This window comes from Liolophura sinensis, chromosome 8 (assembly GCF_032854445.1).
Source record: "Liolophura sinensis isolate JHLJ2023 chromosome 8, CUHK_Ljap_v2, whole genome shotgun sequence".
NCBI lineage: Eukaryota > Metazoa > Mollusca > Polyplacophora > Chitonida > Chitonidae > Liolophura > Liolophura sinensis.
The window spans coordinates 33,036,136-33,061,732 of NC_088302.1; the positions used below are offsets into that span (position 1 = coordinate 33,036,136).

General features: G+C 38.6%; 2 protein-coding genes across 2 annotated transcripts in view; both read right to left on the reverse strand.

The window, feature by feature from the left end:
* Window positions 1-25,330, reverse strand: part of LOC135473434 (GON-4-like protein) — a 61,731-nt gene extending 36,401 nt beyond the window's left edge. Inside the window, exons 1-25 of the mRNA XM_064753284.1 lie at window positions 25,176-25,330; window positions 24,168-24,773; window positions 23,569-23,797; window positions 23,259-23,384; window positions 22,720-22,845; window positions 22,028-22,147; window positions 20,703-20,883; window positions 19,352-19,480; window positions 18,998-19,076; window positions 18,193-18,439; window positions 12,732-12,863; window positions 12,003-12,134; window positions 11,327-11,467; window positions 10,689-10,793; window positions 10,170-10,304; window positions 9,207-9,378; window positions 8,707-8,791; window positions 8,264-8,381; window positions 7,364-7,449; window positions 7,056-7,062; window positions 6,282-6,435; window positions 5,527-5,671; window positions 4,697-4,847; window positions 4,474-4,560; window positions 3,585-3,701 (exon numbers count right to left, since the gene is read on the reverse strand). Of these exons, the coding sequence (XP_064609354.1) occupies window positions 3,585-3,701; window positions 4,474-4,560; window positions 4,697-4,847; window positions 5,527-5,671; window positions 6,282-6,435; window positions 7,056-7,062; window positions 7,364-7,449; window positions 8,264-8,381; window positions 8,707-8,791; window positions 9,207-9,378; window positions 10,170-10,304; window positions 10,689-10,793; window positions 11,327-11,467; window positions 12,003-12,134; window positions 12,732-12,863; window positions 18,193-18,439; window positions 18,998-19,076; window positions 19,352-19,480; window positions 20,703-20,883; window positions 22,028-22,147; window positions 22,720-22,845; window positions 23,259-23,384; window positions 23,569-23,797; window positions 24,168-24,730 (3,567 nt within the window). The 5' untranslated portion in view covers window positions 24,731-24,773; window positions 25,176-25,330. The remainder of the gene's footprint in view (window positions 1-3,584; window positions 3,702-4,473; window positions 4,561-4,696; window positions 4,848-5,526; window positions 5,672-6,281; window positions 6,436-7,055; window positions 7,063-7,363; window positions 7,450-8,263; window positions 8,382-8,706; window positions 8,792-9,206; window positions 9,379-10,169; window positions 10,305-10,688; window positions 10,794-11,326; window positions 11,468-12,002; window positions 12,135-12,731; window positions 12,864-18,192; window positions 18,440-18,997; window positions 19,077-19,351; window positions 19,481-20,702; window positions 20,884-22,027; window positions 22,148-22,719; window positions 22,846-23,258; window positions 23,385-23,568; window positions 23,798-24,167; window positions 24,774-25,175) is intronic.
* LOC135472323 (uncharacterized) lies at window positions 13,529-15,239 on the reverse strand. The gene is made up of 3 exons (XM_064751783.1): window positions 15,098-15,239; window positions 14,515-14,715; window positions 13,529-14,236 (listed from the first exon to the last, which is right to left on the reverse strand). The coding sequence occupies exons 1-3, from the start codon at window positions 15,197-15,199 to the stop codon at window positions 13,529-13,531; spliced, it is 1,011 nt and encodes a 336-aa protein (XP_064607853.1). The 5' UTR covers window positions 15,200-15,239.
* Window positions 25,331-25,597: the final 267 nt, after the last annotated feature.

Here is a 25,597-nt window from a genome sequence, read left to right on the forward strand (position 1 = left end):
CCACCCGCTATAATACAAAGCATCTGAACATCTCCATTCTCGGCAGCATTCCACCCCCTATAATACAAAGCATCTGAACATCTCCATTCTCGGCAGCATTCCACCCCCTTTAATACAAAGCATCTGAACATCTCCATTCTCGGCAGCATTCCACATCCTTTAATACAAAGCATCTGAACATCTCCATTCTCGGCAGCATTCCACCCCCTATAATACAAAGCATCTGAACATCTCCATTCTCGGCAGCATTCCACCCCCTTTAATACAAAGCATCTGAACATCTCCATTCTCAGCAGCATTCCACCCCCTTTAATACAAAGCATCTGAACATCTCCATTCTCAGCAGCATTCCACCCCCTATAATACAAAGCATCTGAACATCTCCATTCTCGCCAGCATTCCACCCCCTTTAATACAAAGCATCTGAACATCTCCATTCTCGGCAGCATTCCACACCCTTTAATACAAAGCATCTGAACATCTCCATTCTCGGCAGCATTCCACCCCCTATAATACAAAGCATCTGAACATCTCCATTCTCGGCAGCATTCCACCCCCTTTAATACAAAGCATCTGAACATCTCCATTCTCGGCAACATTCCACCCCCTATAATACAAAGCATCTGAACATCTCCATTCTCGGCAACAATCCACCCCCTATAATACAAAGCATCTGAACATCTTCATTCTCGCCAACATTCCACCCCCTATAATACAAAGCATCTGAACATCTTCATTCTCGCCAACATTCCACCCCCTATAATACAAAGCATCTGAACATCTTCATTCTCGCCAACATTCCACCCCCTATAATACAAAGCATCTGAACATCTCCATTCTCGGCAGCATTCCACCCCCTATAATACAAAGCATCTGAACATCTCCATTCTCGGCAGCATTCCACCCCCTATAATACAAAGCATCTGAACATCTTCATTCTCGCCAACATTCCACCCCCTTTAATACAAAGCATCTGAACATCTCCATTCTCGCCAACATTCCACCCCCTATAATACAAAGCATCTGAACATCTCCATTCTCGGCAACATTCCACCCCCTTTAATACAAAGCATCTGAACATCTTCATTCTCGCCAACATTCCACCCCATATAATACAAAGCATCTGAACATCTTCATTCTCGCCAACATTCCACCCCCTATAATACAAAGCATCTGAACATCTCCATTCTCGGCAGCATTCCACCCCCTATAATACAAAGCATCTGAACATCTTCATTCTCGGCAACATTCCACCCCCTATAATACAAAGCATCTGAACATCTCCATTCTCTGCAACATTCCACCCCCTATAATACAAAGCATCTGAACATCTCCATTCTCGGCAGCATTCCACCCCCTATAATACAAAGCATCTGAACATCATTCTCGGCAACATTCCACCCCCTATAATACAAAGCATCTGAACATCTCCATTCTCGGCAGCATTCCACCCCCTATAATACAAAGCATCTGAACATCTTCATTCTCGGCAGCATTCCACCCCCTACAATACAAAGCATCTGAACATCTCCATTCTCGGCAACATTCCACCCCCTACAATACAAAGCATCTGAACATCTCCATTCTCGGCAGCATTCCACCCCCTACAATACAAAGCATCTGAACATCTCCATTCTCGGCAGCATTCCACCCCCTATAATACAAAGCATCTGAACATCTCCATTCTCGCCAGCATTCCACCCCCTATAATACAAAGCATCTGAACATCTCCATTCTCGCCAGCATTCCACCCCCTATAATACAAAGCATCTGAACATCTCCATTCTCGCCAGCATTCCACCCCCTATAATACAAAGCATCTGAACATCTTCATTCTCGCCAACATTCCACCCCCTATAATACAAAGCATCTGAACATCTCCATTCTCGGCAGCATTCCACCCCCTATAATACAAAGCATCTGAACATCTTCATTCTCGCCAACATTCCACCCCCTATAATACAAAGCATCTGAACATCTCCATTCTCGCCAGCATTCCACCCCCTATAATACAAAGCATCTGAACATCTCCATTCTCGGCAGCATTCCACCCCCATATAATACAAAGCATCTGAACATCTCCATTCTCAGCAGCATTCCACCCCCTATAATACAAAGCATCTGAACATCTCCATTCTCGCCAACATTCCACCCCCTATAATACAAAGCATCTGAACATCTCCATTCTCGGCAGCATTCCACCCCATATAATACAAAGCATCTGAACATCTTCATTCTCGGCAACATTCCACCCCCCTTTAATACAAAGCATCTGAACATCTCTATTCTCGGCAACATTCCACCCCCTATAATACAAAGCATCTGAACATCTTCATTCTCGCCAACATTCCACCCCCTATAATACAAAGCATCTGAACATCTCCATTCTCGGCAACATTCCACCCCTATAATACAAAGCATCTGAACATCTTCATTCTCGGCAGCATTCCACCCCCTATAATACAAAGCATCTGAACATCTTCATTCTCGCCAACATTCCACCCCCTATAATACAAAGCATCTGAACATCTCCATTCTCGGCAGCATTCCACCCCCTATAATACAAAGCATCTGAACATCTCCATTCTCGGCAGCATTCCACCCCTATAATACAAAGCATCTGAACATCTTCATTCTCGGCAGCATTCCACCCCCTATAATACAAAGCATCTGAACATCTTCATTCTCGCCAACATTCCACCCCCTATAATACAAAGCATCTGAACATCTCCATTCTCGGCAGCATTCCACCCCCTATAATACAAAGCATCTGAACATCTCCATTCTCGGCAGCATTCCACCCCCTATAATACAAAGCATCTGAACATCTCCATTCTCGGCAACATTCCACCCCATATAATACAAAGCATCTGAACATCTCCATTCTCGGCAGCATTCCACCCCATATAATACAAAGCATCTGAACATCTCCATTCTCGGCAGCATTCCACCCCATATAATACAAAGCATCTGAACATCTTCATTCTCGCCAACATTCCACCCCCTTTAATACAAAGCATCTGAACATCTTCATTCTCGGCAGCATTCCACCCCCTATAATACAAAGCATCTGAACATCTCCATTCTCGGCAGCATTCCACCCCCTATAATACAAAGCATCTGAACATCTCCATTCTCGGCAGCATTCCACCCCTATAATACAAAGCATCTGAACATCTCCATTCTCGGCAACATTCCACCCCCTATAATACAAAGCATCTGAACATCTCCATTCTCGCCAACATTCCACCCCCTATAATACAAAGCATCTGAACATCTTCATTCTCGGCAACATTCCACCCCCTATAATACAAAGCATCTGAACATCTCCATTCTCGCAACATTCCACCCCATATAATACAAAAGCATCTGAACATCTCCATTCTCGGCAACATTCCACCCCCTATGTTTATTTATTTACTTATCTGATTGATGTTTTACGCCATGCTCAAGAATATTTCACTTATACGACAGTAGCCAGCATTATGGTGGGAGGAAACCTGGTAAAACACCTGGAAACCCATGTTTCATTTGCAGGCAGACGCCACCCCTATAATACAAAGGACAAAAAACAATGTGCTTACTCTTCTCTTGGGTTTCTTTAAAGCCTTTTCGACTTCCTTGTGCACACTTTTGGACCTAGTTATGCTGTGGGCTCTAGGACGTTTTAGACTAGCCTTTAGCATCTTTTCACAGGCACGCTGGAAAAAATAGCAATGTGAATGATAACGAACTGAACAATCAAAATTCTATGACATATAATAGTGAAACCATAAACTATTAATTTATAGCAACAAAGCATCATTACAAATGCACAGAAGAAACGAAAAGCAACCTTAGGCTTAAATCAAAATTTCCATCATTAAATCTGGTATGTTCCTTTTTCTATCATTTTAGTTGAAATTCAGTTCACAATAAGTTATCCAGAATTTATGTTACGTAAGAAGTAACAACTTCAAAGTGATATGAAATTTTGACTTAGGCCTAAGTTTGTTTCGTGATCCCGGAGCCTAAAAATGCATAAAGATATAATGCAGAATTACATAAATAATGTGCAGAGGTAGCCAACTGAAGAGTTATATAAAATATTACAACAACAACAACACAAAAATACAAAAAAAAAAAAAAAAAAAAAAAAATCAAACAAGGAAAATGACACTACTACCCTTGGAAATTAATATTAAATTCAAATTAGTACAACTCACAAATTGAATACAATTTCTCGTGTCCAGAAACTTTGAGTAAACTTAATTTACAAATAAATGAAGGATAAACACAAATGGTTTCCACCTTCCATTCTTGGGAAAGCACATATACTTTATATGTAAAGGTTGGAGACAGGAGAGCAAATGAAGAAATATATGTAAAGGTCATGTTCCATATCACATGGTCATAACTAACACGACACAACACTGACCCCAGCACCGTTACTATGGTTACTATACTAACTGTACACAAAGCTATGTTACACACCTGGTACCATTCCGGTGCTAAAGAATCGTCAGTGTTCAGTTCTGTACTCTTGGGGAAATGCTGTAATAGGTTGTCCTTCCAGAAAGTCTGAATAACAAAGACACTGATGTTTAGGAACAAGTCTATTATAAATTCTAAATTCTTAAATAAACAAGAAGATTTTACAATGAAAACATGAGGGAGATATAATTTAATACTTAAAAACAGAATGTACTTTGCTTACCTTAATAATATTATCATCTTTCTTTGCCACTTGGTTTTTCACTCTGTACTTAATTTGAGTAACACTTTTACTAGGAAGAAGATGTCGCTGTATTAGTTCATATTTAATCTTCTCACAGCCTGAGAAATCTTCTAGTCCCATGGCAATTATTCTGAAATTGAAAGAAATAAAATGATGCAAATTTTTTTTCCCCCTTTTTCCATTTAATGTGGTTTTTGATATTGTGTGAGTCAAATCAATTCGTCTTTTGATTTCCTTCATTTAAATCTGAAGTTTTATCCAGAACTATCAAATGATTTACAGAAAAAAAGTGTGATGTTATAATCGGCAATATGTACTGAATGGATACCCCTCAATTCTAAGTTGTTGTTGTAGAGCAGTTCCAATAACTCAGACAAGTAAATTCAAAAATCTCACAATTGATAAAAAGAAGAGTGTCATCAACACTTAAGACTAGTGTGACAAAAAATATATTGTCCTCTCAAAGGACTGCTTGCAGCTGCTAAAAAAAACACATATGATTAATAGACTTATCGGGTAGTCTCAACCTTTTACCTTTTCACATATGAAAAGAGCAACTTTCAGTGCAGTCACTACATTGGCTAGGTTGGCCGTTTTCAGGGCTTCACAAAAAGTGTAATTTTATCAGTCTACAGAAACAAATGCCCTGAAAATATGGTTTAATTAACACCTTGCAAATATGCGACACAGTTAAAAAATTACAGTAAGTCAATAATTTTAAGACAAAAAGCAAGGGACCAAGAATTTTATCTACACATCTTCACAGATAAAGCCAGAGGATACGGCATCATCATATAGCATTAACATACCTGTCTTCTGCTGGTGTGAACACCACTTTCTGCATGCAGGCAACATGATGAGAGAAAAAGTTGCTCACTGGGAGCAGGTGAGGATAGTAGAAGGTTGGGTTTGTCTTCAGAATAGTCATCGCTTCATCATTTAGGTGTGCACGCACTACAGGTAGACAGGTGGAAGGTACGGATCAAATTAGCCACAGACAACGTAAAGTGTGAAAACACAATTATAATTTCATGGAATTTCTCACAAACTATAAATCGCTCTGCTGTGCGATCTGTAGCGAAAAGGCTGACTATTTGGTTCATGAATGCATGAGGTGTGACTTACAGTTGACCACATTAAATATCGAAGATACAAAAAAAAAACTTATCTAAACTCTGAAGAAAAGAAAACATAAATCAGGCACACCAATAAACTTAGACAGCATAGCAAGGCTACCAAAGAACCCACCTGTAGTAAACACATGAATGCAAAACTTACATCTTTGATTTTACATTCTTTCATTGTTGTGTCGCTCTGATGAAACTCCTTTTTGTGTTTTACTTTTGTTTCAATTGAATTGATTATTTTTAAACTTTGGGCAACTAGACTACCCTAAATGCACATAAATTTCATCCACTTTTTCATCCATTATTCCTGATTCTAAGAGTTCTATTGATTATAGATAGGTCTTTTGAGGCTTGCTTAGAAAATGGAAATTGAAGCACTAAAAACAATATCTTGTGACATTTATCTGCCTCTAAAAATACAGTTTTGTGGACTTCACCTGGCTTCGGTTTTTTGAACTTCATCAGTTGATCAGGGTCACGAGTCTGAGGAAGGGGGCTGTTGATTAGATCTAAGGCTGAGTTGAGGTTCCTGGGGTGAAAGGCTGATTTTATACCGGGCCCTGCACAGGATCCCAACTGCTTAAGTTCATTCTATAAAAACAAAGAATTGTTAAACATTTTTTTTTTCAAAAAGAGAAACTCGACGACCTGAAAGAATAAGGTACGAGATACTTGCACTAAACACAGAATCCTAGTAAACATTATGGAGGAAGTCTTGTACTCACAAAAACAAACAAGAGTGTGATCTGAAACAAATTTTAAGTAGGCAACCCCTTAATCTTTTAAAATGTGGGGAAATAAAGCATACATGTAGACATAGAGGAACAACTGTTGTGGACAGTAAAACAGCAAATTGGGGCCTCCGTGGCTCAGTCGGTTAGCGCGCTAGCGCAGCGTAGTGACCCAGAAGCCTCTCACCAATGCGGTCGCTGTGAGTTCAAGACCAGCTCAAGCTGGCTTCCTCTCCGGCCGTACGTGAGAAGGTCTGTCAGCAACCTGCGGATCCCCCGGGTTCTGCCCGGTTTCCACCCACCATAATGCTGACCGCCGTCGTATAAGTGAAATATTCTTGAGTACGGCGTAAAACAACAATCAAAAAAAAAAAAAAAAAAAAAAAATAAAACAGCAAATTTGAGGAACAAATGCTTTGAGAGGAAAACAACAGTTTATTACACAAATCTACAAATATAACAGGCTATTCTACCAATCACTAGAGTGCTACCAATCAGGAGTGTGTCAATTTATTCAACAAATCAGCAGAAATAGATCAGACTACTGAATTTGGCATAAAGTTTATCTTTTAGAAATCCACTTTAAAAGCACATAAAGTTTAACCTGATACTTTTGATGCCAATGCTAAAGATTTTCTCATAAGATATTAATCAAACTTAATGACAAAACACAAACTGTGCCACTTGAAAAATGCAAAACCTTAGGCGAAATGCAGTACGCTGCACGACAGGTGAACTCGTGTCTGACTTCTGCAAACCAACAGGAAAAGGAAACTACATTTTCTTACCAGGAACACTCTGCACCTCTTGCATAGTTATGATGAGACACTCTTCTGTGACACAGCAAGAAGACTTGGGTCAGCAGCTGAACATGCTACAACACGGACAAACAGACAAACATAAACACATTTCATTTCTTTGAAAAGAATTATTTGACCTTAAAAAGGCACCAACGAAAGTGCATTTTTAAGAGGCAAATAAAGTTAAAAAATATAAATTTTGGTGCTGAGACTTACATTTATCTTCCCCCCCCAAAAAACTCCAAACACATTTGTAAGATCAAAAGAATCAGGCAATATAATTCGCTTTAAAACTGACACAATTTTAGGCCACAAAATTTTTGTGTGTGAGTTACATCACTTTTTGCCATGAGTATCCAATAATAATGCGAATTTCATCAAGCATTTATTTATTTTATTGCAGTTGTGTACACTGTACCACAGTCTGTTATGTGGTTGGAGGTAGACAGAGAGTCCAGAGTAAACCAAAGGTCTGTGGCAAGTAAATTACTTTTAAACACTCTTGCAAAACAGATTTTCACCGGCACAATGCTTCAATGTGTATGTGACATTGGTAGAAGGCAACAAACTTCATGCGAGACCATATAAATGGCTTATCAGGAGAGGAATTATGAAAGTATCAAAGCTCTAAAGGCAGTAGAGGCAGGGGAATGTCCAGGATTCTTTGTCCGTAGATATGACTGAATCAGCATAACCAAGCGCCTGAATGACAAGCACTTTAATCAACAACTAAGTTACTCTCCGCTAGTATCCTTAAAATTTCCTTCTTCGACGTTAATATTTGTTCTTTGTTTTTAGTGTAGTTCTATATCTACAACAGGCGGAAAGTGACAAAAATTATCAACACTGATGACCATGACAAAAACGATTTTCAGTTGTATTTCCTACTTTTCTGAGCTGATCGTTGAGCTGGCTCCGTTCATCTGCAGTCATGTTGATCTTACAGCTGGACTCGGGAGAAGGAAGGGTTTTCTGTAGCCTGGGGATAGGCGGTGGTTGAGATACCCTTAACACAAAACACAACATTATTTATCATTAATCATCGCTGATCCTCCTTTAGGTGGAATAAGAAGTTGGTGATAAAACATAAAAACACCTTGTGGATATCTAGAAATATAGCTGCAGTGTTATTAGACTATACTAAATAATAAATTTAAAAAAAAGAAAAAGAAAAAAAAAAGAATGAAAATACAGGTAGGCCTAAACTGTATCCTAAAGAAGATAGGTACGCTAATACAAGTCTTCACAAGTAATTACTGTAAAATTTGCTCCAAAAAGTGCATCTCTGAGTCGAACAAACGTCATAAAATATTTTGCACCAAATTGTTAACCTGCAAGAATCCTTCTTATCTTTCTCTTCTTCCCCATCTCCATAGGCTATCAACAGCTCATCCAGTAATTCATTCAACTCCTTCTCTGTAAAACACCAAAAGTGTCAAACATTACTTTGAAATATGACAATTATTTACACATGTTGCTTAACATTATACTGAAGAATAATTCACTTTACACAATGGTGGTAATTAAGTTTTATGGATGGAGGATGACATGGTATCTTAACCTTTATCTGGCTTCATTATAATTGAAATCCTGCTTGTTTAGCCCTCATCTCACTATAGGTTTAAGTCACAGATCAGGTCCTAAGTTAAAGCTTACAACATACAACCTATGCCGTATAATGTACCGACCCGTAAAACTAACAGCTTATAATTAAAATTTTCAACTTAAAACTTGTTGGCGAAATTATTCCCAGGTGCCTAGGCTATTCCACCCCCCCACCCCCCCCCCCCCCCCCGCCCACCCCCCCAGGTCCACACCTAATGAACCTTACTTGTGACTTTGGTGGCTTTATCATTACGGAAATCCTCTTTGTCTGGTTCTTCCTCCTCAGCCTCAGCCAGGAAGTTATACTCAGGGTCGCTGGTTTCATCGTCAGCCACATCATGTGTGTCTTCACTCTCTGCAATGTCAACAACTTCTATCATTAAGCACAACTCGAGAAGCTTTTAATACACGGATGAGCTTAAACTGAAAGCTGTTTAGCTGCTTGAGATTTGGCACCGCTACAAACATCATTTTGGTTGTATCACCACAGTCTCCTTGTACTACATGTGTAGCTTCGTCGTCATATAACTGAAAAATTGTTGAGTACGACGTTAAACCCCAAGCACTCACTCACTCACTCACTCACTCAATGGTGACATGTTTATAATACTGCCACAATGGAATATTATGCTTCAGACACTAAACATGACATCCTATGTAGTTATAGCAGGCTGTCACCAAGTCCACCACTACCTCATTACAGTACAGTATTCCCTGGAGTTGAGCTGAATGACCACATTGAGAAGGTAAGGGGAATGTTACAGTTGTGAATTTATATTAAAACTGCATCTTCCACTTTATCACAGGTCAAGCTTGATCTTCAGCTGTCAAAGGGAAGGTCTCCAGCAACCTGCTGATGGTCATGGGTTTCCCCCAGGCTCTGCCCAGTTTCCTCCCATCATAAAGCTGGCCACCATTGAGTAAGTGAAATATTCTTGAGTACAGCATAAAACACCAATCAAATAAATAAATAAATTGATGAAACCATGCTAGCATCCCCAAGCGCTCAAATTTGAAGTGACATTTAAGTCGTTTTATGAGCATTTTTCTGGACACATTTATTCGCACAACATTTGTTCAATAACTCATTATATTCTTTCCTTTTCAAATTCTCATCTGAACAAATGGTGTTCAAAATGACTGACCTGTGGGAGGGGCTTGAAGGCCTGTGAGGAAATTCAGCCAATCAGGATCGTAGGTTTTCTATCTGGTACATGTCAGCTGTGATGTCAGGAGCTACAAAAGAGGACTCCAGCTCAAACAGGGACTTGTCTGTCAGCGGAACTTTAGACCTGGTTCTATGAGCAACAGTCTCAGGTCCATCCTGCAAACAAACGATAGTGAGGAGGTTAGATAAGGACAAGAAAATTAGGGCTAGCCATAAACAAAACAGACACGGTACCTTTTGAGGAAGATGAAGTCCTAAAACATAGCGTCATGTTTTTTGCTTTTTTTAACTACCTCTGTTCATTTCCTATTTTTATGGAAATGTATTCACTTGAAGTTACAGAAGTGAAAAAATGTTTTTACTTTGCCTGTTGAGCTGACCCAGTTAAATTCTTTAAAGAAGAACAAATTTTTACCACAGTCAAGTTGTCATTTGACTAAAAACATTTTCCACATTGTCATGATGTTTTATATTAACAGAGCAATGCTGAAACTCATACAAAATACCACCACAGTCACATGTAGTAGTCTCAACAATGACCTCATCATTAGCTTTGTCCATGGCATCCTGAAACTTTCTGCCAAGCTGACGAGCCACTGACAGCCTTCCTGTCCCTGAGGGTGGATTCATCGGGCTCTGAAACCCCTGGGGGAGATGAAATAAACAGCTCAGTTTACACAAGTAAAGTAACTGTACACAAAAACATTTTGACAGTCTCCATTACAAGAATAATCATACACAAAATATCAGCCACGTCTGTGGATGTGTTGACTTTTTCAAACTTTAGAATCATTTTAAAACTATAAATAGAACAGATACGAGTCTGATACTTTACGAAAAGCAATAATTTGAGATATTCTTGGTAAACAGAGGAAATGTGATTAGATTAAAGATTACTGATTTTTGGACAAAATCTATGGTAGACCCTCTTTAAATACAACCACAGCCAAACATGCCAAAGCTTGATTCCAGTTTACAACTGATCAGGGGTGAATTGCCTGCAACTAGAGCATGCCCTAGTGAAAATGCAGGAACCCTTCTAAATTACCACACATCTCATTTTAAGTTTAACTGTTCAGCTTTGTCCATGGCATAAAAACATCACAATGCGTCTTTATTAACATTTTAATGTTTGGGCTGAACAGGGCAAAACTCATAAAACCACTGCAGTACGGTACCTCTGAGTCTTTTCTGCTAAACCTGCTGCTATCTTTGTACGGGGCAGAGCCAAACCCTGGGGTAGACGGGGTGGTTGGACAAGGGGAGCCGAAGTCACTCATACGAGAGGAGACCACACTATCAGTGTCAGTGTCCATAGCCTGAAAAAAGAACCAAACCAACTTCTGTATTAGCATAAAGACTTCCTATAGTACCTTGAAACATTTTTGATTTCCTGAATGTAGGAACCAAAATAATTTCTTAGTAAGAAATATTTTATGTGATAGCTGTAAAGTTTGCTTTGTCTTTTCTGCACATATGAACCAAAATAGTTTCTGTGGAAGTAGTAGAAATATTGTATGTGCTGTTAAAAAGTTGTTTTTATGTAATGCAATAATATAACTCATGTAATAAATTTCAGTTTTTTTCAGGTATTCCCCTTATGCGGCTCATCACCTCTCTACAAAGGGAAGCAAATCTTGTAACTCAGAGATAAGCAGTGCACCTATTTGAATTACAACACTGGCTGTGGTTTCTCATGTTAGCTTGTATTGTTATTGGAATTCCTAGTATTGTCGTTGAGGTGGCTAGAAGGTACAAGATTTCCTTCTCCTTGTGGAGGGCTTACGCGCCCCATTCAGAGTAAGCCTTAACAAGTAATGTGGCTGAACAATGTCTGAGTTTCAGCTGACTTGCCTCGGTATCCTTGTCAGGCTCATACTCCTCGTCCTCGTCTTCATCCTCTTCCTCAGAGAACATCAGGTCCATGATGCTAGGCTTAGGCTCTGACGGCTTCTTCCCAGGACTCATCACCCAGGGAAACAGAGGCTGTAAGCACATATCAAAGTCACATATTACAAAACTTTACCATTTCATAAAAACATTACTTTCTGGTATTTCAAGAAATTTAGATCGTTTCTGAAATCACTCAAGAAATTGTCTCTTACATGTACATGCATGTAAACCAGAGCAGCCAAGGCAAACTGGTGCAGCCAAGGGAAACCAGAGAAGCCAAGGGAAACCGGAGCAGCCAGAGTAAACCATCATCAATTGCCAGGTACTATGTACCTGACTAATCTCCTGGAATCCGTACACAAATTGTTGACACAAGCATTATTATGTTATCAGTCAACAAGGTTCTCTTACTGACTGATTTGATCTGATTCATGCTTGATCACCACAAACTACTGCTTTAACATCTAAGCCAGCTTGGCCCTGGTAATCGCACTGAAGTTTCACATAAAATTTACTTAGCCTGGATATGTCTTGCAGACATGCTGGTGTTAAGTCATTAGACACAGCATGTATCAGTATAAATAACAGTAAACTACAACAATACAGTTCAACGAAAATCACATTCAATTCTTTAAGAAACTGAGACATTCAAAATAATCAGCTTACACTGTTAATGCCACATATTATTACCTGAGCACTGCCAACTTTGGTTTTGGAACGCGTCATTTTTGGTTCATAGGCAGCTTCCTTGACATCTGGATCTTTCTCAGAAGCCAGCGAGTTCTGCACCATATCCAGCACATGTTCATTGGTTACAATGTGCTGTTAAAAAAAAAAAAAAGATTCAAAAAATGCCCATAATTCAAAATTATTTGTAAAAATGTGTAGATAATACAAATTTGTATGAACAGGATGTTATTCACAGGAGTTCCTTGCATGGATAAAAACTTTTTTAAAATTTGTAATGTCAGGTTTTATATAGGACTGAAATGGACATAGTACATTATTTTTAACATCAGTTGTCATCATGTTTTTTATAAAAGTTACTTGCATCTAAGAAATTATTAATATTGCATGTAACAGACATGATTGTGGTGAACCAAGAAAATAGCTGAAATTTACTATCATAGCCCAAAAAGGCTGGGGTCCAGGGGCCGCCTAGGCTCCGGAAGCTAGAAAAATCTGCGTGGCTGAAAATGGATTCTGGGAGGTTTTTGGCTATTAAAATCAAACTAGAATCCTGTAAAATATGAAGAAAACCAACACTGTTTTCTGACTTACAGATTTTCCCATCTGCTTTGTCCCCACAGAACTCTAATCTTCTGGACAGAGAGAAGAATGCATTTTTGTACCAAAGCCAAAATTTAATACATGTAACAGATTTTTTCTGGTTCAGACATTGTTAGTAGTGTACAGGTCATTTTCAGCATTTTCAGTCAAATGTTTAGATTAGCATGTTATGGCACAGAATACAACTGTCCAGTTTTTCATTCAATGGCACCATGGTGTTCCACTCTGTCTTTCTTGGCTGCCTTTTGACACAACTCCTTGGCTTTCCTTTTCGTCAAAGTGCTCTGTGCCCTAATGTACAGCTGTTTCTGTTTTTCTGTGGCAACTGATTTCTTCTCTTCAAGAATGGCCTTATACTGGCTGAATGATCGCTTGACATTCCTCACAAGAGTGTGATCAACCTTATCATGGAGATGGTCCCTCTTCTTGAAATACTCCACAGCAGATTTACCAGAAGCTTTCAAACCATATTTTATGTTTTGTATGGCTTGGTAGGTTTCAATGTTGAGTCTCCCAGATTTGGCATCAATGACGTCATTCATTACACTGAGGGAAGATTCAACCTGGGGTCCATGGAAACAGGACAGAACAGCCTTAGCCATCTTGGACAGGCACGGATATTTCAGACATATCTCTTCTTTCCCCCACCACTCATCAATACGAGACCCTTCTGGGAAATCAGGATGTTGATCTGTCTGGTATTTTCTGATATTTAACTCATAAAGTTCCTCTTCTGTCTCTGTCAGGACATTAGGCGCCAGTGCTGGTAACTTCTGGAGCAAAGAAAGAGTAAGTGTGTGACCAATTGCATGAGGGTGAAGGGCAGAAACAGCCTTCAAAAACTTGTTACTTAGTGCTAATTTCTTCTGCAGGGTATCCCCACAGGCGATGTAGGCTTCCTTGACCTGAAATGACAATCAAACATAAGTCTTTCTAAAAAATTCAAATGGTTTCTTTTTCAGATTATATCAGACTTCAGCTGTAAAATTCAGAGGCAAAGGCATACAGAAAATATGTCCAAAATGCTTTGAATATTTGATGTAAAATTAGCATTTTGTAAACACACATAGATTAATAATAGTTTGCAATAAATCTAATGATTTATGCTTAACAGATTTGGACATTTTGACAAAGAAAGAATGAGATGAATCTTTACACCACTTTTGTGGTAGCTTTCCTTCACCTGTTTTAGAAATGAAGTAATCATGTAGGTCGGTGTTGAAGGACTCTGGATCAGTTTCAATGCTTTACTTCCCATGAACATCTGCTTCGGTTTCATAATAGCTTGCTTCAGATCCAGCTTCTTCAATTGAGCTCCGGTTGATGCTGTGTTGATGACTTCTGCTTTGACATAACATCCTAGGAAGTCCTTAAACAGCTTTAACTGTTAAATTAATAAAACAAATATTAAAATCTCAAATTAGTCTCATGCATATTTTTTCAAGCTTTTGAAGTAACTCCTGAATGGGAGCAGCTGTGAAAAACAACACATTTTACTCATATCACTCCATCCTGGAATTATGACATTATCACAGTTACTAGTTTAATGGTTTCAAGCCAATAAAATCAACACTGAATTGTTCCGTTAATAAGAAAATTAGCACTGGCTTAAATGACATATGTTCAATATCCCATTTAAACTGACTTTTTGCCATGTGAAATATACGCAACAATTTACTTTCAGTTCACCATACATATATTCTTAGACATTTTCTTATATCCACCTTCTATAATCATTTTTGTGGACAATGTACAGTGTACAGTACCTGTGATTCATGAAGTTGGTGGATGAGTGGCTCTTTCATCTCAAACAGTAGTACAAAGTGTTTGAAGAGAGGGAAGACTGAACAGTACAAGCCCATCACCATTTTTGTCTGTTTTCTCTGTGTAAAAATCCGTGTGACGATGCGGTCTTTCCTCTCCCTGCATTCCTTTGTTAATTTTTTTTGACCAAGTTTCTGGCAAATTCCACCAGAAATGTAAGTAACTATTAATACCAGGTAAAATATCATTTCAGAAAAAATAACATACATTGTCAGACTGATTACAACAGGCTGGAAATCAAGATACATGGCCTGCAACACTTGATAACAATTATGGTAAAGCTCTATGGTAATGCTTATACAAAAAATGCTGTAGTTATAAACCTTACAGGTATTCAGTATAAAATTATTAATTTACTGACATATAAATATATCTGACTTATTATGTCAATATACAGCACAGTAATAAATGTATCTTACCAGTCAATGTCCATTGAGAGCCCATCTTTAGTCAACATCAAACAGCAAAGCTCCACGGATACACTGTACATACAATGAACCAAAGTGCAAAATTAAACAAAACACTGGAACAGGGTTAGAACTTCAAACTCATGCCACGCAAAGAACAACAACAGAAGAATACAAATGCTGAAAGAATGTCATGCTTAATTCATAAAGGAAAATTAATAACATTGGCAAACAACAGGTCAAATTAATGTCAATATATGTATTAAAGTCTACCTTGTGTATTTCCCGTATCCGTTCCTTGGATGCTTCAGATACGTTTAATCTTTTTTAGATTTCTACCACTGTCGGCAGATGTTGTCTGTGTTCCTCTTTCATCAACATGGGGAAATAGAAAACAGTTGATGCATCAAACAGCCGATTGGTGTCCACAGTCACATCATACACAGACAACCACCTGTGGCTGACAAACCTCTGTGGTATACTGTACTTTATTCCCAGAATTTCACACATTTCCTGGTACATCTCCCTCAAATCAGGAGACCACTTCATGTCATTGAACAAATCATTCAACAGCTGTTCTAAGAACCAGTTAAAGGGCTTACAGAATGCCTTTGCGGCATTGTGGATATGGTGGCAAATGTCACCATCAACATCCAACAGGTGCCCAGCTTTTTTCTCGCGAATTTGAGTTTCCAGTCCTGACTTTGATCCCCTCATAACATTACAACAATCCATGAGTATGGACATAAGATTACTCCAGGGCACTTCATTGGTTTCAAACAAAGTCACTATTTTCTGATAGAGAGACTCACTTGTAACTTTGATGCAGGTCAGAGAGGCAAAATGTTGCACAACTACCTTATTTAAATCTGGACTGAAGTAACTTGCAAGAACTGTGAGAACTTTTTGGTAGTTTGAACTCGTGTTTTCATCGATGTTTAGTGAAAAGTGAACGGACCTCAGGTTTTCCAACAGTTTGTCCTCAAACATTTTTCCAACACCAAACCTGGTTTTGTAGGAAGCAGTTGTGCGTGACATTTCTAGATGTTCCAGTGCCCTTTATCTTGAGATAAGGTTTTCGCCAACTGAATGAGATTAGGAACAATGGCAAATGATAAGAAATATTCAGCCGTGAATGCCAAAAGCATTGCTTCTTGATTGACGATTCTGTCCTTTAATGGTGTGGCAATTTCAGCAGAAGCTCCTTCAGGGGCCTTTGCAGCAGCAGCTTTAAACATTGGGTGTATACCATAAGGAGCCTTGGAATCTGTTGACTTTTGTCCAAAAGCAGCTACAACAAACCAAAATGAGAGTGATTATCAAGTTAGTCCTTTAAATTAATATACCAAGTAGGTTTCAAAACAGGACTCGAGCTTCTGCACTGTGGTTTACAAAATGCTAAAAGCACAACCTTTAATTTGTATACAATTAATATAGGCTATGTGTTGCCATTAATGCATTATTTGCTTAATATAATTTGGTAGCATCCCTCTGTCAAATGTAAACAAAAATCATTTAGTATGCTAGTTGGTGGCAATGTCATTATTTTAATTTATTTTTGACGAACATGTGTTTATTTCAATTTTTATATAGGCCTATCTTTTTAAGCCTTGATCAATTTATTTATTTTAATATTTAGCAAACTCTAACAGTCTAATGGGTAAATAAAATAAATGCCTAATAATCTCATCTGTCTTCATATGATGCCGTTTTAAACCATAGCGAGTTATCAACTGATATTTAACGGAAAGTTCAAAAAGCTGACCAACAAGCAGAAGATAAGAGCGGGGAGTTACCTCCCTTACTACGTGATCATCTCTGCACAGGTGGAACTGGTAAAGAATAACGGTCCGTGGGCCCTCTACATCACTCCATTCATTCAAGTCCGCCTCTATTGTCCGACTACAATGGGCTTACTGGAGGGCCCCTAAACCTTACTCCACCCTGAATGTTGATAAGGGAACAGAACTTACCAGATAGACTGTAGTTAGACGACCGCAATTTCAGGTTATCTCTGTGAATTTTCTGGCCGATGTGCTGTGCTAGCGCCTTTCATCCGCGACCCCCATAATGCACATCTTTGTGGCACAACTCGCAGAAAGCCAAACCGGCGGATGTTATCTTCCTCATGAATTTTCCCACGTATTCCCCGTCGACCTTCCGTTCAAGCCAATCCCACCTCCAGATGTTTTTCAACCCCTTGTCCACTGTACGCGCATCAAAATCTTTATCTGATCGATCCACGATACTCCGAGACGTTGCCGCCATTTTTGACCGGGCTGGCTCTGCCTTTGAATAATGGTATCTTGTTCCCGATTGGTTGAAACAGTTCGGCTTAATGAAACACACGATCTGATTGGACAATAGACTCCATTCAGATAACATTATAACCTCCGGCATTGCCAGATTTCGGTAGCCATGCATCGGCAAATTGACAGAATCTTCGACTTTATTTTGAGGAAATAAATCGGAACTTTACAAAATGTTACTACACAGAAAAAAAAAACGGAAAACAGGTAAATTAATCGAAACTGAACAAAGAAAAAGCGGAATTCCGCTAAAAAGCGGAAAAAAATCATGTCTGATGTAATAATAACATTAACACTGATCACTGTCTAGGAGTTACTTACATGGAGTAAATTTTTAACATTGATTGCTGTCAGGTTGTTCTTCTGCGCCTCTGCTTCCAGCCTTTTATCCAGGTCTGTCTCCACATCTTCAGCTATTTCCAGTCCAGCCTCGTCAGACTCAGTTAGCTCCCCTGATTCACTGGTCCATAACAGGCAAGCTTTAGCCAGATCTTCCTGATCACTGCTATCTGCCCTCCCTTCTGAAGATGAACTCGAATTTCCACTTGAGGTTCCCTTTACTTTTCTACTTTTAACAAAAATTACCAAAGCTGATATTAGTTCTTGAAAGATCCATGTAAGTTTATTCTTAACATTAACTTTGTTCAATTTATTAATTTTATACTGAGAAGTAATGCAAATATCACATGAAAACCAGAGCATAAATGCTCATGTTTCTTTTCACTAAATTCAAACCTAAAATTCATTTGCATGTACCTGGGTGGTGTTGGTTTCATCCAAACATAAACTTAACTTCCATCAAACAAGTTAAAAACACTTAAACTTGCTGTTAAACACAAATTAAGATTAAGACTTAACACCATTTCTACAGAATTATAACCAAATTGTGGGGAGATGTTAAATTATACAAGGATGGCCCTGAATTACTAAGCTTCCTTCAGACCATGCCCCATTTCCTCCCACCATTATGCTGGTCAAATAAGGTCAATAGCCTTGAGTGCAGAGTAAAACACACTTTCAACATAAAACAAGTTGATAAATCAAGGAACTAAATGAAACCATCAGTATATTCTATATCTAACATTTAATTCTTTATACATCCAGTGCACTTTAATAGTGAACTTACTTTTTTGGAACCTTTTCTTCCTGTTCTCCTTCCACATGTTCAGTCAGGAGCTCATCAAGAAGTTCACTCAATTCTTTTTCTGTACAAAAAAAAAAAACACATCAATTCAAGTATATTCAGAGAAGTCACTTCAAAGATGTCAGATGTATACTTGTAAAGTCAACAGATATAATGGAATCAAGGTCACAGGTAAAAGCACTTGGGTTATCATTAAAAAAATCATGGGTTAAAATTCTCATCCAGGCTGAATGATTTTTCACCAATCTTACTTATTCATTTGATTGTTATTTAACACTGCACTCAAATATTTTAGAAATTTAAACAGAATTTAACAGTAATACAACTATGTCCTACTTGATATTTTGGTAGCAATGTCATTACGCAGGTCCTCGGTATCCTGCTCTTCAACTTCAGCCTCAGCCTGGAAATTATACTCAGGGTCGCTGTTCTCATCGTCAACTGTGTCTCGTGTGTTTTCACTCTCTACAACATAAAACAATAACAAACCCATTGTCAAAATAGAAATTCTATTATACTTCGGATTTTCCTACTACATGCAATGTGGAACGTCAACCAGTCTAAAATTAGAGATACCCGCATCACAAAATTCCACCTTGGACATCACCATTTCAAAAAAATGGGTTATCACAGGTGTTCAGGCCATAAATTCCTTCAGGCAAACGACAACAAACTGATGTTAATTGCTTCAGCATGCTTTGTGTTGGTATGATCCTTACACTCTCGACCAGGTGCTGACAGCAGACAAGAGACTGCAGAGAAATGGTGGAGGTAGGTTGTGCAATTTGCCCAGCATTTGCGGCGAAATAATGACTCTTTGTGGAGTCATTGCTGTTGATTTTAGACCGATGGTGCCTGGTTCTAAAATTTCAACTCTTCCACATTTACCTGTCTAAAATCAACAACAACTTCTCAATTCTACGACAGCACTCTAGCTGGGCTATTGCATTTTTAGACGTCAACAGTTCAACAGAATGTGTTTAATACATTTCAACACTGTGGACTTTGTCGTGAGAAAACGTTTTTTATGGAACCAAACTGGCCAAACTGGTACAATGCTCATGGAGTTCAACTTTAGCAGGATCCAAGCATTCTTCAACAAATAGAATTGACAATCATTTATAGAAACTCCTGGACAATTATGCATTATATTTATTTCACTGAACTTTCACTCTATACCAAAAAGTTCAAGTTCAAGTTTGTAGCTGGTAAAAATCTGGCACCGACCAGGTGACCTAAAGAAATGAAACGTCGACCAGTTCATCACAGTTCAATGTAAAAGTAATTTGGGCCTAAAATGTCTTTTCTGATGACATTATGTGGACAAACCGATAATGTGTTACTGTAGTTCCTCAACCTTTTAACATGTTTGCAAGGTGTTTAATCAAGCATATTCTGAAGACATTAGTCTGTGTTGAATGATAAAATTATACTTTTTGCAAAGCCCTGAAACTGGCCGATCCAACAAATGTGGTTTTGTCTCCAAAATCAAATTAAAAATGTGAATAAATTGCACTGAAAGCTGATCTTTTACATGCGAAAATGTTGAAGTACAAGCGTACTCACTGCAAGAGAAAAATGATCAATTCAGTTTGAACCTGAGTTGCCACTGGAAGGGAAACCCATTTAACATCTTTGATACTTAAAGAACGACGTAATGATACTCTGATGACAGTAGCACTATTACCAGGAGGAGACGGAGCTTGTAGGCCAGTGAGGAATGCTGTCCACTCAGGATCGTCCACAGCTGTGTGATACATATCAGTGGTGATGTCAGGAGCAACAAATGTCGACTCTATCTCATGCAGGGACTTGTCTGTTAGTGTCACCTTAGACCGTGTTCTCAAGGCAACGGTCTCAGGACTGTCCTGTTAACAAAAAAGACCAGACGTGTACAAATTGCAAGTTTTAAGGCCCTTAGTATCTACTTCATGAGCGAAAATGTCAATAGAATTACTAACTAAACTTGTACAAGGCAAAGAAAAGAGGATATGAAAAAAGATGGTAAATGCTTTGGATTACAATTGAAGGAGTCCTTAGAGTACATGTACGTGTAATGTGTCCCCTTGTTGTAGGACGGATTTCCACCGCTCTTATATCTAGTGCTGCTTCACTAGATAAAGGCAAGTATGCTGCCTCGCCCAAGCCATTATTCTTATACGGGTAAACCAGTCTTTGCACTATCCCCTTAATGCTGAATGCCACGCTAATGTCATAGGTGTGACCCAACCCAGGACTGACAGTGGATCAACCGCCCCAGAAGCAGTAGATCCACTGTCTAAAGCTCTACCAACTCAGCCATCGAGGCCAGTGAGTGTTATTGGCAAAAGCTAGTTGTAATATTACAGGTGTCTGACAGATGATCACATACTGTAAGAATTCTCCTCCTTCAAAGATATTAACACGTGTGTTCTACCAAATACATACAGTAGCTTAACACTACAAGTCTCGTCCTTTGACTCTAAGGCAATGAATTTACTCATGTCATGTGAGCTTTCAGGATCATATACAATGTTAATGAAGCAGATTTTTTATTCTAGACTACAACCAAACATAAGACGTTACATCTGTCTCAACTGTAAAGCTCAAATTTGAACAGTCTTCAAGAACGTACCTAAAATAGAGTAAAACATCAGTGTTTATTTTGCACGAATTTTGGTGAGCAGTCTCCTATATCCATAAATGATGATGTTCAACAGTTTTTCATAAACTAAGTTGAAATGACAATTAATTATTGCATAAAAGCAGAAAATCACAAGACGATACCAAGATTGACATTTTCTTAAAGTTCATAAGTTTGTTAATCGGGGGGAAAAATTTGAATTGCCCCAGCCAAAAACTTGCAATATTCTCCAGTATAATCTCTTTAGCAGTTTCTCTAGACGTTGAAGTCAGCGTTTGTTAAAAACCCCACTCTGGAATTTTCAGTTCATTCAACAGTCAAGTTTATTGCTGAAGGAAACTTGAGCCTTATGCAGCAGTTTTAGATATTTTTTATATTTTTTTACATACCTTAGCACCAATCTGACACTGATCACTGTCAGATGGTTGTGCTGAAGGGGTAGGTGGACTAAGAGAGCCTCGGCCCATCATATCCGGTGAGAACATGCTCTCTGAGTCTGTCTCTTCAGTCTGTCAACAAGTCACGGAAGAAATTACATATTTATTAATTGTATTTACTTTATTGTTGTTCAGCAATGGTCGTCAGTGGCGGGTAAACCACAAACCTTTGGCAAGTTAATGACAAACTTTTCAATGTGTGATACAGAAAACCACTTAAAAAAACATCACAGAGTAAACACGCTGAAAGACATCACAGAATCAAAAATTATGGCCAAGTATAGAGTAAAGCTTTTTCAACTCATCACAAAATGGTCGATATGTGAAACTATATAGCTCCCCAGAGTGATGACCTTGACAAAAATTAAAGTCATTCAACATCATGTAAAAGTGTGAAATTTAGTAGATTCCATTTATGTCATAGAAAAACAACATGGAAGTGGATAAAATACAAAAGCTTTATTTATGTGTCTGAAATCATCACTATTTGCACATTTCAGTGTTATCTTTTGGAAGACCTGGGCTCATACTGAGGTCATTTTTATTATGAGCTCTTTAAAAACTACTGACTGACCAAATATTTTGACCCTTGCCTTACAACACAGTGTATAATTCTTTTCAGTAATCATCAAAGGGGTGCTTACCTCTGTTTCCTTGTCCGGTTCATATTCATCATCTTCCTCTTCCTCCTCTGAGAAGGTCAGATCCAGGATGCCAGGTTTGGGGGAGAGGGCCTTCTTCGCCTGACTCAGCACCCAGGGAAACAGAGACTGTGCAAAGGGAGACAACTCACAAGTATAGCTGTATTGTTAATCATTGATCAATTTTTAACTGGTAACCTAAACTGAACACTCATTAAGATTGATTTATGTAATTGACTGGTCTTTTACGCCGTACTCAAGATTATTTGACTTCTTTCATTGAGAATTACAAAGACAGGTTTTGAAGATCAAATGATGTCACGTCACAATATAAAAAGATTTGAGGAGGCCAGATCGGACAGTCCTGATTTATATTTTGTAAAGACTTGAGCCTAGACACTGATGAAGGCAATATTACAACCACGCATACTACACGTAACAGATTACATATATACATTTGAGAAGCAACAAGCGCATCGATTACAAACATTTTTCACTGGAAGAAGTTAACAACAGAGAAAAGTCTTTGAAAAGGAACTTACATCACCAACTTTGGTTTGGGATCGGGTCTGTTTCGGTTCACACCCAGAATCTTTGCTGTCAGGGCTTGTGCCATCAGTCAGCGAATTCTGGACCAATTCCAAAACACTTCCATCACTGACAAGGCGCTGAAATGAAATCCAACAAAGAATAAGAAAAAAAAATTAAGATTCTATTCAACATCAATTCTTGGTTTACACTGAACTAAATGTTAGAAAGTACAAGTAAAAGAATTCACAAGAAAAGATAATTCCAGCGAAGTTAAAAATTTTACACCCATAGTATCAAGATCATGGTGAAAGTTATTCTCACATCAATAATACTTTTCACATGAACAGGCATCATTTTTTCAATCTTCTTCTCCAGCTGTACGACTTTGTCTTTTGTTTCACGAATTTCAAGGCCATCTTCATCAGTTTCACCATCCACACTTGTCTCCCCTGAAGCACTTGTGCTACATGGAGTTGACTCCTCCTGATCACTTTCCTCTGAATTTTCTCTGGGAGACTGGGGTGTTTCTAAGACTGGCTTGTTTCGCTTCCTGACATTGAAAAAAGAGCAAACAAAGTAATATGAAATACAGCTCTGCACATACTGAAACATTCCTATCATGTATGAATTAAGCACTTTCACACACCAGTATAATAGTGCTACTTTTAAAACATGATGCGACAGACATGGATGTGAACAAAGTTGACTTACACGCACAAGCACAAGTTTGTTTTAGGCAACCACTATTTTTTGTCAGGCATGTGACTAGAGAAAAAACTGACTTTAAACCAAACTGAACCAATGAGAGTTGAATTCTACACCGAAGTCAGGAATGTTTCACCAATGCAATGGTGGCCAGCATTATGGTGGGGGAAACTGGGCAGAGTCCAGGGGAAACCCATGACCCGCCAGCAACGTACCTGGGGCTGAGTATGGCTTTCTTTACAACAGCAAGTCTATGCTTTTCTGTTAGTCCTATTTTGATTTTCAGCGCTTTCTTTTTGATGACCTTCTTAGCCTGTGTTGAAGATTTCACCGACTTCGCCAATGATTTGGGTAACAGTTTTGTCTGTACAGAAGGGGACGGGTGAGTTTGGGTATTCAGAATATCCAACTGTTGGCTGATGAAGGCAAACCTCTTTCTTTCTTCCTCTGTCACTGTGTCTGAGCTAGTACTTGCTGAGGTTGACTGTGGTGAGGGAGCCCTTAGAGTTCCATCTTTTACTGACTGACTGGCTTTACCACCAGCTAATTCCACTGGTGTGTCTGTATTCAATTCAGTCCTGCTAAGCGTGTCTTTATCACAGATTGGCTCATCACCAACAAAGTCACTGAGCCGGGCATCATCTTTATCACACTTATCCACAGAATCACCATCAATGCTCGATTCCAGTTTCACAGACTTTATATTTTCAGTGTCTTCTCCATCATCTGAAATCCTTCTTAATTTCCTTTTGAGGGACTTCTTCGCAAGTGACGCCATTCCTTTACCTAACCATCACCCATCTTTAATAATTGTAGAAAATCTGTCAACAATTCAAATGAATTAATACAACAGCTGTAAATAAGATTTATTACAGCAAACATTTGTATCATACTGGGTGTCCAATGATTCTTGCATGTACTGAGTGATGTAGTTCAACGCCACACTCTTGAGCTCTTGCCTTGGCTTGGGTGAGTCTGTTATCGAGTTACATACAGCTTTAATCCTAAGCTCACAGTTAGTGATCTATCGAATTACAATAGTAAAACAGCGGGATATTAAGGGAGTGTAGACAGAGTTAAAGATTTTACGCTCACCGACTACAAGTGCTGTTGTTGTTGTTGTAATACTGCGCTGTTAGTCTCGTGACACTATTTACAAGAAATACGGGTTATTTAAGATAACCAAACAAAACCAAAAATCTTACAAACAGTTTATTACTTACCTTTTATCCATTACACATGCACAGATTGCCCGATTTGACCCATGTAATCCAAACAAACAAAAGCACAACTTGTCTGTCAGAAAAAGGCGCCATGATTGTTATTGGCTGCAACTAAAAATATTCTCATGCAATTCGGACAAGGACTTTCAGTTCAACTTGGATCTCCACGGTGATCTTGAATTAATTAGAGACATTTGTCCTAATATCAGGTTTTGCGAAAGGCAACCCATACTTTGACATCACCTAAACTAAAAGCTGATCTCCGTTCCCAGTAATCTCGATGAAATTACATTGCATCATACCGTATCAAGGATTTGGACCCTGTGCTATGTACGTATGCTAGGCCTATCTAGTTTCCACTATATGCTGTTAATTGCAAGGCCTACTATGGGAAATTATATCAAGGTATACCTTCCATAAGG